General features: G+C 36.6%; 2 protein-coding genes across 2 annotated transcripts in view; one reads left to right on the top strand and one right to left on the bottom strand.

The window, feature by feature from the left end:
* The window catches only part of LOC136015941 (nascent polypeptide-associated complex subunit alpha, muscle-specific form-like), a 50,984-nt gene that overhangs the window by 27,543 nt on the left and 11,262 nt on the right, over positions 1-12,179 (top strand). The window contains exons 4-6 of the mRNA XM_065682591.1: positions 1,718-1,874; positions 3,298-3,396; positions 9,251-9,360. The gene's annotated coding sequence lies outside the window, so the exon portion shown is untranslated. The remainder of the gene's footprint in view (positions 1-1,717; positions 1,875-3,297; positions 3,397-9,250; positions 9,361-12,179) is intronic.
* PLD5 (phospholipase D family member 5) overlaps positions 8,157-12,179 on the bottom strand; it is a 168,058-nt gene continuing 164,035 nt past the window's right edge. The window contains exons 10-11 of the mRNA XM_065680165.1: positions 10,551-10,665; positions 8,157-8,503 (exon numbers count right to left, since the gene is read on the bottom strand). Of these exons, the coding sequence (XP_065536237.1) occupies positions 8,268-8,503; positions 10,551-10,665 (351 nt within the window). The 3' untranslated portion in view covers positions 8,157-8,267. The remainder of the gene's footprint in view (positions 8,504-10,550; positions 10,666-12,179) is intronic.

The following is a 12,179-nucleotide window of genomic DNA, read 5'->3' as shown; positions in this document are numbered from 1 at the left end:
ATGTGTAATGTGGGAATGAAAAGGTGAGTAGATGGCTTTGGTATGTGTTATCAGAAATGGTTACATTGATGTATTTCTGTGCTGTGGGCCTTGTGTAGTTCGTTATTCCAAGATACTTTATATGGGCGTATTCCTGTATTCTAGTAAATGGTATGTGGCCCTTTCTAGAAAGAGCTGTACTATTTCCTGTCAGTAGGACAGCAGTGGAGCAACTCATTGTACTAGACATGTTCCAAGCTCTTCTGGCACAGATGCTAATTTTTCCTTTGAGGATGTGTCTCCATGCATGTATATGGGGACCTTCAGCTCTTTGTTTGGAATCTGATACAAGGCTATTTGGAATCTGAGATGGGGACATCTGAGTGCTTTTATTCTATTAACTGGCACTTGGAAAATAGGCTTAAAGGTTATTTCAGTTGGCTTGCTTGCTGCCACAGATTTTGCTTTCCTGTCTTTCTCCAGATGTGTTCACTGTGACCTCTGTGTTGACATCTGAAGACATTAATGCTGTGAGAAGTGATTGTTTTATTTTTTTTTAAATGATTATTTGGAAGTAGGTTCTCTATAAATACAGAACCCCATTTTTTCCTGCCATTTAGGCTGTATACATGGACATTAGACTTTGAATGCTGAAACCTTTGTACCATTTATCAAAGCTAGTGGTTCACAGCAGTTTAGATGCGTGGACTGTCCACAAACATGACAGTGTTTCGGTTTATAAATTCCAACTTCATTAATCCGAGGCATGCACTGGCCTCTCATTCTTTTTCCAATTCTTTTTTAATTAACATTGGCAAAAATGAGAGTGTGTTCTGGTTTTGGTCCTGATTTCTTATGCATTTTAATATTTGTACTAGGTTCTTTGAGTCCTTCACTGAATTTGTCATTCATTTTTTTTCTTTCCTCAGGGAAAATTGTTATAATCTAATTTGGAAATCTGTTATTATCCAGTTTGAAGATATAAGAATCTAGAGATTGTTATAATCTAGTTTGAAGAATCTGGAGCTTGTTAAAAGCAGATGTCACAGCTGTCTTGAGTATAGTGAGACAGAGGAAAAGGAGGTCTCCTGAGAAACCTGACAGTTTGCCACAAAGAAGTTAGTTAGCACAAAGCTCTGAGCCCTGAGTTCCCACAGGTATGTCAGCTGTGCACCACCTTTTGAGAATTGATAGAAGTTGGATGTGTAATATCTTTGCTCTTAATTTTGAAACTTTTATCATCAGCTGTATTTCCAGTAGCAGCCTGGGCTATTCCTTGAAAAAAGGAGGCAACTAATTCTCCATTTTTACCTGCCTCTTTCACCATTCTTAGAAAGTGAATAAATTGATTCAGTTCCTAAAGACAAGGTGTATTTGACTTCTCACCTTTTCATGCCAAAGTTAGCTGCACATTTCAGTCATTACAAATCTGGTTGTATGGTAAAGAGTGGCTTACACAATATTAAAATGAAGCCACCAGAAGAACCTCTACCTCATTTAAAGTTTGCCAGACATCTTCCCCACCACCCACCTTCTTTTTCTTCCACATTTTGCATGTGTCTCTCCAGGTGGGGAACTATATGAGGACCCTGGAATTATATGTTTGACCTCCTTTATTATGCTTTCTCTAATATCACATTAGGTGGGGAATTGCTCAAAGGACAAAAGCATGCTGAGCAGCCAGCAGTTTTCAGAAGCAGCAGATAACTAAAAATATTTTATTTTCTTTGCTTGGCAGGCAGTGATAAGTGAAAACCTCAGCTGGGTGGTTGAAGAAGTAGGAGACAGAGGACAAGTGAGAGTAGAACAGCTCTGTGACATTTAGAAAGAAACAGCTGTCACTTCTAGAAGCCTCCTGCTTTTCTGTCAGATTTCAAGAAAAACATTGAATACAGGTACAGTGTTATTTGAAGAATTACAAAACAGGAATAATGTGGAGTAATTGTGTACTGGGCAAATCTACTTGAAATCATTTGTTATCAACTCAGTCAATAAAATGTTGTTCCACACACTCCAATTTGAAGAGCTGCTCAGTTTGTTACACGCTGTCTTGCTTAGACAATGCCTTTAATCTTTTGTGTAAAGATTTGTTCCCAATTAAAATCCCCATTAAGTATCTCAAAGTTACATTTGAAAATAATTGCAGCTCCTAAGTAATTTATGAACTTGATATAATAGCACTTGGGGGGCGGAGGAGAGTGTAGAATTTTCTATTTGTGCGATTACTTTGTCAAATTTGATTACCTGATACTTTTGCTTAGTTTTCACCAGTTTATTAGGAGTTCAGAATGGTATCCGTCTGATTTGACTGTATATTCAGGGAACGTATGCAAATGCTGTATATGATGTGGAATTTACAGATGTGTGCTGTGTTGTAAGTCCTTGCTTATATGACACTAGAAAGTGCTAATGTACAAGGAAGAGCCCCATTTCAAATACTGCTTTACTTCTCAGTATCTGCTACATAGAAATTGATGGGCTTTTATTCATGCTGATTTCTTTCTCTTAAGTTTGTAGCTGTCAAAGGTTCCTTCCTCATTATGAAAACAGTCATGGGAGTTCACTTGTATAAAGAAGAGCAAGATGAATGCATAAGAAATACAGGATTTTCCAGACAGAACAAAATGTGAATGTAGCCCAGAGCTTTTAGGCCAGCACCCAGTCCATTAACTCAGTCTCATTCAAATTGGTTTGCCTCTGCAGCTATTTTTGCCCCTTCCTCTCTACCCTTACTACATTTTATGCTGTTACAGGAGGGATGGATATTGCTATGTGAAATGCAGTTCCCACTAGGTGCTCACGCAACACTGTTGTGATACATGTAATTTGTGTCATTCATGTTTGACACCATGCAACATAAAAGAGCACAGAACAGTCCTCTGGAATGCTACAGTTGTCAGCCATTTTATTATATTATGTTCTGTTCTGTAGCCTGAATCAGCCATCAATCTTATTTCTCTTCTTAAGGGGAAAATTGCCATGTTCACTTTACTGGATTAAAAAGATTTATTAAGGTCTTCCTGTAAAACTGCAGCATAGTGAGCAAAAGAGCTGACTCTACTGATTATAGCAGAGTAATTCTCAGTAATGTGATTTTTGTCCTGTGTGTATTTTGAACTTTATGGAAAACCTAACCGTAGTGTGTTAATGCAGTTGTAGCATATGAATATGGAATAGAAATGGGATTTCATAAAAACCCAATTCGAGTTACTGTGTTGAACCTGCTCAGTGCAGCTGGATTCTTCAATGAGGTTCTCTGTAAATTCCTGATCTCAAGATTATTCAACCATACAATTCTCACAGACTTTTTCTTTGAAGTCCATGCAGGGCTAATCAAAACAGGAGGTACAATAGAAAGCTCCACTGTACCATAAGACTGGAATTCATCTGTTGACTTCAGCATCCACAGAGTGTAAAGTATGAGTTCTTCTTTTCCTGTCTAAACTATTTTGAATGAGGTTTCTTTTACATGCTAGTTTGGCAAGCTTCTAAGGCATTTGTGCAAAGTGATGATGCAAGAGCAACCTGATTTAACACTGAGAAATTCATAAATAACATCCAGCAGTAATAAAGTGAAAAACTACAGCTAAGAAAAATAATTGCCCTACAGTATCAGTTGAGCTACTATACTCTGCAGTATTACAAGTGGAATATGTTTACTGGTGCCTTCAACTCAGGAGGTATCGTTGTGAATTTAAGTACACCAAGGATTCATTCTGGTTTTTTTTTTTTACATAGACTGAATTGGATTAACAGTGATTAAAAAAACATTAATATATACGTAGAGAAGGGATAAGAGTGGAATTAAAACACAATGCCAGAAATTACTATCTGGAAACATACTATACATGTAATTAGTATTTTTGTATTAAAATGAACAGTTAATTTTGAAGTCCAAAATGGTTTTAAGATAACTTAGCACACTCTATAAGGCCATTCTCAGGAGTCAAGCACATGATACTCAAGATGGGAACATTTATAAAGGATTTCAGTTTGAAGAACTGGAGTAGCCAGCTGATGTCTTTAGCATCTTGATGAGAAAGTCTGCTCCATTTTCAGTAAGTACACACTAAAGTCACAAAAAAACTCCCTAGAAATTCTTTGACTGAGTTTCTTTTTAGGGTTAAACGTCAGGTACTCACGCACAGCTTAGTTGTTCAGTTTTTACGTATGCAAATCTCAATGTAGAAGTAGAATTTAGGTAGCTAGTAGTATAGTGAATAATGTGTAGGTCTTAAAAATAGCTTTCTGAGGCATTTTTACTTGTTTCTAACACCCACAGAGCCTGGATTTACTTGAAGGAACACTTGGCCCTGTATTGTGCAAAACTTATTTTTCAGATCTGTTCCTTGTAGGGTACAGCTATGGCTGTTGTGCCATGGCACATAATTCATCCTCTTCTGGCCTCGGAATAGAAGATGAGAGTAGTTGTGGATACTAATTCATGATTCAGGTAGAAAAAAATGGTAAGCCAGCCCAAAGCAACTTAAGACTTAACATGCAAGAATGGTAAAGAAACCACTGCATGATTTTTGGACTTCATCCTGTGCTTACAGCAATTCTGTGGTTATGCTTTTGGTATCAGCCAGGTGTTGGGGAAATTCAGATTTTACTTACTTTTACACTGTTACAGGACAGAATAGTTCTGTGTTGTGGATTAGTTGACAACGGAGACAGGAGTATTTGTGAAATTTGGTTGTAGAACTGGGCTTGGATAAAAATGCTCAAATTTAGATGTGCTTGTGGTTTGGACCAACATCTCACATTCAGTTTTTGTCTTTTTGTGACTCTAGTTTTCATTACTAACCTGTAGACTACACAATATGTAGTCTCAGGAAGGTTGCTGTATGCCGCAGTACTAGACACATCTTTAGCAGGACTTCACGTGAGAAGCAGTTAAACAAAAGCTTGTATGAATAAGGCACTAGTAAATGTTTGCAGCAAACAACAATTACAGTCTGTATTCTTTAAGAATAAAGCCATTCTGTTTAGGAAATTGCCTTTAATACGACAGAGTTACCAATGCCAGTTAGAAGGGGATTAGAGAAAGTGCATCTTTTGGATTATGCCTGTGAGGTCTGTGAGAAACCACTGAATGCACATCCTTAAGTTTGGAAATAGCCCATGCAACGGTGTTACTCAGGAGAGCTAAAGCAAGAGGAAGCAGGTCTAGATTCTGGTCCCTGCTAAACCCATGTGCAAGCACTGTAATGGATTTGCTCCAGATTTATTTACAACGGTAAAAAGATCTGAAGCCAAAATCAAGGCTGCTACAGCAAATCAAGTTAAACAGTAACAGTGCTAACCCAAAACAAGTAATTGAGTATAATCCCCTTAAACAACTTCAAAGAATAATCTGGTATTTTTAATTTCCTACTTGTTGAAGTCCAAGGATGCACTTTGTCTTTTGGCTAAGGTAACAGATCAGAGCCTTCTGTACTACTTTGGAGCTGCTGCCATTCTAAACAGTTAGTAAAATATCTGAAACTTGAGTCTGCCAGTCTGTATGTAGGATGGCTGACTGCTGTTATACATCAAGAGTTGTTTAAAAAACCCCAAAACTTTTCTGTTCATAAAACCTCAACAAAATACACTTTTAAAAGGTACTTTTACGTATCGTCGCTTTGGGGGCATTGTTGAAGCACCAGTATTTGTTTATCAGGCCGGTAAGAATACATTTGTAAACTTATGCATCTGGCTAACATTCATGATTGTATTTCCCTAGCATCTGTTCAGTAAAACTACTACATCTGGCCCATTCATTGGATATACTAAATAGAAGGTCAGTGGTAACTCCAGTCTGATTTCATCACTAAATCCTATTTTGTAAACAGACGGCTTAGCTTCATCATCTGACAGAGTTCCGTTCCACTTGGATCTTCCATTATTACCTCCACATTACAAGATGTCTTAAAACACTTGACACACTTCTAGTATCCATAATGCAAGAGGGAAAAAAATACATTGATTCATTCCTGTATGTTACTGCCATCAGGTGCTACAATTAACAATGCTGGACAGTGGGGGTGGTGGGGTGGTGGGGGGGTGGTGTTTGTTTGGGGTGTTTTTGTGTCTTATATAAGGACTAAATATTAAGTTTATATCAGGCTTTAAGGTCACCCATGCCTGGGGGTGTTAGAAGCTTTACAAATAACTGGCTTCTAAAGATGTGGTGGGTTTTTGTTTAATTTTGTATTCTTTAGCTTTGACTCGAGACTAAATTCATTGGTGGTATAACCTGGTTAAATTTTTCACTAGAATTCAATATGGATTAATACTTGTTTCTTAAACAAAAAAACCCCACCAAGTAAATTAAGTGCTGGGGATCACTCTCTCATACCTGGTGTACACATTCTAAATTACATATAGAAAGAAGAAAATACAGAAATCACTCTTCACAAAGATCCTTCCTTCACTTATTTCTTATGTGAATGTCGAGAGTATATGCTTTTCTGTTGGGGTGGGGTAATAAACATCATGTGTGTGTCTGAGTATTAGAAAATGTTACTGAGCAGTAGGGCTGTGCAGAATCTGTTCCATCAAAGTTGACAACTTTTCATTTTTCAGTATGATGTAAATCTTGGCAATTGCAAAAGAAACAATTATTCTTTGTCAAAAGTGTGCCTTTTGTGATCATAACTGGTTTTGTGGTGTGTCTAAGCTGGCAATTTGAAGTTGTGCATATGTTACCTCATTAGAATTTCATAAGCTGTGCTTCCTTTAAAATAAGTGTCAACTTTCTTTGACCTTGTAAATGAAACCAGTGTTTTGAAAGGCACAGTTTATAACTTGTTCTTAAGATTAAAGTAGTACCTTGGGATATAGTTGGTTTTCCTTCTGCTGCTTTCAAAGTGTGCCTTCAGTAACATACAGCCAGGTGCAAAAGTCTGCATTTTGCAAAAAGTTCTGTGAAAGTTCTAAAACCCGCAGAACACAGTTTGCTTTCATGGCTGTATTTGTTCCACAGAAGCAGAGGGATAGTAATGAAACATTTTTATTATGAAATGAAGCTATTACAGCTCTGACTAGAGAAAAATCATTGTCAAACATCTATATGCAATTTTTTGTTTAAGAGCAAATTCATACTTTCATGGAACAGGTGCTTCTTGGTGCAACCAAGTTGTGTTTGTAGAGGCACACTGTTAACACCAGTTGAAACTGTGGCCTAAATAAAGGCATCACATTTCTGTTTGTGCTGATGGATGTCATTTGATCAAGAAATGCCATTTCATGATTTATTTTTTAAGTAAAAGTTAGGTGTAAAATCAAACAAAATGACTGCGAACATTTAACAACAATTATTGCATGATTTTGGATAACCCTTGACCTTCCTAAAAAGCAGTATTTGATTTTTTTATATATGCATAATCTATAAAATATGATAACGTGATAATGAGTCATCACCCAACCGCTGACTCTCACGTGATAAATATTAAACTTGGGGAAGACATTTCCTTGAGATTACAAAAAAAAAAAAAAAAATCAGTCCTAGGTCTTTGCTATTAATCCAGAGATTTTGTTAGATGAAACATGAATCAATCATTTGAAATAACTATTATGTTGAAAGGAATCCATATTACTTTGATTAAAAAAATCCATTTATCTGAAAGGCTTTAGGGATTATGATGAATCTGGTGAGACCAACCCCAATCCCTCAACACTTTCTCATACATTTAGGAGATAGATAGATAAATGAATTACCAGTCATGTAACTCTTATGTGTTTTAAGGCTAGTTTGAAGACATGGAGGAGTGATACTCAAACTAAATGCTCAAATAAGGAAGTATTCGAGTGACTGGCTATTTATTTAAAGGGAATGATTTGTATGGTGAAAGTTTGCTTATTCCGTTATGTTTTCTAACACAGTAAACCTGCCATCTACTTGAACATTAATCATAACTGATCTTAGAATTCTGCCATTTCATAGCATGAATCTTGGTTTTGCCTCACAGTTTGTTCTAGCCAGGTTTTCAATAAGGGAAAATCCTAAAACTGAAACAGAAAAATTGACACATGCTGTTAAATTAAAACACAGAACATTAAAATTAACGTGGAAGCAGAAATGACATTCAGTGTCAGAAGTTACAAACTTGAAAATCTTAAATAATTTAATATCGAGAATATAGTTTAGACAGTTTTTATATAAGTGTGCTTTTTTCCTAAAAACACCCCCCCAACCAAACTTTTTTTTTTGCTTTTTATGTCTTTTGTCTGTAAGTATGAAAGAAAGAGGGCTACGAGCCCAGCGTCATTTCTTCATCATCATTCTAAACAGTAAAATAGTCTTTCTAATTCACATTGCTCATGGCAGTCTTATTTGATGTCACTTTATTAAGTTTGTGATTAAAGCAGTTTGGGATTTTTGTTGGTTGTAAACTTTTGGCATAATGTGAATACCAGTCCCTTTCAAAAACAGCCTTGAGTTGCTTAATGATGCTCGTGCTGTTTCCCGCGTCTGCTTGGTTGATAACAAGGCCAGCTCCAGCATTCTGCGTAAAAGCATTGCCTACCCAATCAAAATTACCTACGAGTAAAGGCAGGAAATTACAGTGAGTTTCTGACACTAAAAAGAAAACAAAAAGAGCGATCTCCCCAAAGCCAATCCAGCATGATACAGTATAATTTGTCCCAGTGCCTACCTGGGCACAGGCAGAAGTTTTCTGTACTAGCAGGAAAGAAAAACTCCATTACGTACCAGTGTGCAGTGCAGAGTTTCTGGAAGTTTAATAGCTGTAATCCTTCATAAGAAGTGAAACCAGGTTCTTTTATTTATTCAGAACTAAATTGCTCTCCCGTTTGCATATAGTGTAATATTACGCCATCTACATTCCTTATTGGCCTTTTCAGTGCCAAGAATGATTTTTTTTTCTCCTGTATAAACAATTTAAAGTAGATGGCAGTGCTGACCCAAACCAATAGATCTATCTTATGCAAGTTACCCATTGATAGATACTCCTTCAGGAAAGAAAAGCAGGTTTTACTGCTTTATGCCAGTTATTATTGCCTTTCTTGAAATCTAAGGTAACAAACATTCCAAATCCTGGTGATCACAAGGCAAAGAGGTTAATTGGATTAATGGAGAACAGGTAAACCAAGAGTTTCAGTTATTTGTTTTTATTTCACTAGAACTCGAACTATTTAAGTTGTACATTTACAACATATGCAGTATTTTGGAGAAAAAAATGCTGTTAGTAGAGGTCAGCTTTTAAAATAACATCTGAACATACATAAACATGAAGGTATCTTGAGAAATTTATTCCTTTTATTTCAGTTTCATTTCAACTACTTCAGCAGGAAATGTTGAGAGTTCTGAAGTTGCCAAGGATGGTAAATTGAAGCCTTATCATATGGGACATTTCTTCCTATGCTTTCAAGTAAAAGGTGTGTCAGGTCCTTAACATATATTTGCATTGTACACAGCTTTCAGTATGTATTTCTTTCATTTATGTATATGTAAGTATGTAAGAACAATGGGAAATTAAAAAACCAACTCAGCTAAGAATCCATGCTGTGTAGACAGGTTCTAAGTTACTGAAATTTGATCTGGCTATTGGAAGGAATTTAAAATAGAGTAAAAAAAAATATTGGGGGTTGCACACGATGACTCATAAAACATTTGGGAGACAAGAGGAATAAGCTGCACTACTGGAAGTGAAAAATAAGATTTGGACAGGTTGAGAGCAGGGTAGGTGGGTGGGTGTGCTTAGAGCCCAGCAAGGTGAGCTTTTCAGAGTAGCTGTTGGTTGTATCTCTGCATGACTTGGGATTCTGCATCTCTGTGTGTGCATTGGCAGAATACTTCTGGGTTGCAGCCTTTGCCCTCACTCATTGCCTCTGCAATTGCTGGCTTTAAGCCCTTTGCAGTGAGAGGAATTAAGCTAGTATAAAGCGTCAAGCTGCAGCATATTAGAATGCATGTTTTCTCTCTTAGTGTTATAAAATCTCATGAGTTACCTTTCAGTCCAGTCGCACTTTTCTGATCCTGCAGCTCACACACAGCTCAAGCAGTCATATTTTTTAAGAGGAAGTAAGTTATCAGCCTGTGTTCAGTAAGCATTTGATGGATAATGAACTTTTGCTAGAGACCTTACTTAAATACACCTTTAACCCCAATTACTATTCAGATCTGTACCTATTGTTAGGAGGGTATCTGAAATGCCATTGCAGTAAATGGAATAATCCTTCAGAAGGTGAGGATGAAAGGCATCTGTACAAAAGTATTTACAGCTTTAGTAATAACATGGGAAGTGGAGAACAGTGCATCCTCATTGAACTGTAGAAACAGGATACGTTAATATGCCAATTTATGCCTACTTCATAAAGCGTGCTGTATTTGTGTTCTCAGTGTCTTTTTAAACACCGAAAGCAGACTGTTGCTTTTGAGAAACTGATTCCTGGGGGAAGGGGGAGAAGTTTTTAAATGAGAAGAAGCTGAAAGCTCAGTTTCCATCCAGGTTAGGAAAGAAATTAACTATTACTTAAGCATGTCAGCTGTAGATTCCTCATTTACAAATGGGTGTTACTTCGGGCTTTGGCTACAAACTAGAATTTCTTGAGATGTGGTTACTTACCAATATATGCAGCTCCATCAGTCACCATATATTTGTTACGATTTAATTTGGGAAGGGAAGTGTTCTTCTGTTCTTTAAGAAAGCACGCATTCTCTTCCTCAAGGTCAAAGAATTTCTGCCATAAAATAGAAGGGACTACAGGTTAATAAGAACCGTGCTATAATAGACAGAAAAAAATACAGTCTGTTCTCTACTCTTTATTGAAAATGAGTTAGTGCTACAGAACAGCTTGAGTTTTTATAGCCAAGCATTAATTTTAATAAAACACTACACATTGTATTGCTGAGTAAGTTCTCATAGTTTATATTTGTTATGCCTTGGTATTCTGAGCTATACAAAGTGTATGGCTCTTGCATGATAAAGGTAATACAGTGCCAGGTAGTAAAGGCTGTGGATTGAACAAAAAAATCCCCATCTTCGTGTTCTGCATGGAGCCAGGAACTTTTCTTTAGCTCATTTCCTCAATCACTGAAGGCGATTGGGGTTTGAAGTCTGTTTCATGATCCAGATTGGCAGGCACACCAGCAACTGAATTAATATCTTTATACTCACATTGCAGTTTCCAACAGGAAACTTGCTGATTTCAGAAACTTAGAAACTTCTCAGGATTAAATGACATATGAAAAGATCAAATTTTCCAGACAACAAGAGGAAAATGCACCTGGTTTACCTTAAAGGGTAAAGTCCCAATAAGATTTTTTGATTTTTTATGGTGTTTTTGTTTGTTTGATTATTTTGGAGCTATAGGTACCTCCTCTCTGCATCAGCATCAGACAAAAATGAGATTTTTCCAGTACAAATGTAAGTATTGTTTGTTTCATCAAGGAAAGCAATACATAGACAGAGATTCTAAAACTATAACCAGAGAGTAACATGTTGAAGGAAAATTAAATATTTAGTGCATTACTGGGAAACTGTGATTGAGGTGATGATGTAGATGCTCAGAACAAACCTGATTCACAGCATATCACTGGTACAAGTAACGGGCTATACACTGCACCCACTTAAGACATCAAAAAATAGTATTAGAAAAACACCAGCCCAAAACTCCATGATCATTCTTGGGGGTCTGTTTTCTTTAATGCAAAGTTCATCTCTTGAACCTATGCTCTTTTCGATACAAACCTGGAACAAATCTTTTTAGGTTATGGAGATGTCTTTCAGAATGATATTGCTACTTTGAAAGCCCAACTGTAAAATACTAAATTCATTATTGAAATGTAGTGATCTGTGTGGTTGACTACATCATCAGCTTGATTAAAACTAAAAGAGCTTGATTAAAACTAAAAGAGCTAAAAGTGCCCGGATACTGGATGGTAATACCGTACAAACTTACCATGAGTAACTATGAAAAAGTTGTTTCCATAAACAGTCTCTTGATTTGGTACGTATGTCACTGCATGCTTATTTACCTGTACATGGCCTTGTTATCTTGCACAGCTTAATGCTTGTCATGAGTTCAAATACTAGCAGAATTCCAAATACAGGGTTTTTTAAATTCAAAAACAAGCCGAACAACCCAAACTGTTTTGAGTGATTGCCTCATAAAGGTCGCTAAAAAAGATTGTTCTGTGTAAAACTGTATTATCTGTCCTGTAAGTGAGATTTATCATAGAATCATAGAATGGT

The sequence above is a fragment of the Lathamus discolor genome, chromosome 5 (assembly GCF_037157495.1).
Source record: "Lathamus discolor isolate bLatDis1 chromosome 5, bLatDis1.hap1, whole genome shotgun sequence".
In the NCBI taxonomy this organism is placed as follows: Eukaryota; Metazoa; Chordata; class Aves; order Psittaciformes; family Psittacidae; genus Lathamus; species Lathamus discolor.
Note: the sequence above shows the minus strand (reverse complement) of the source record. Positions and strands in the feature narration are given on the sequence as shown.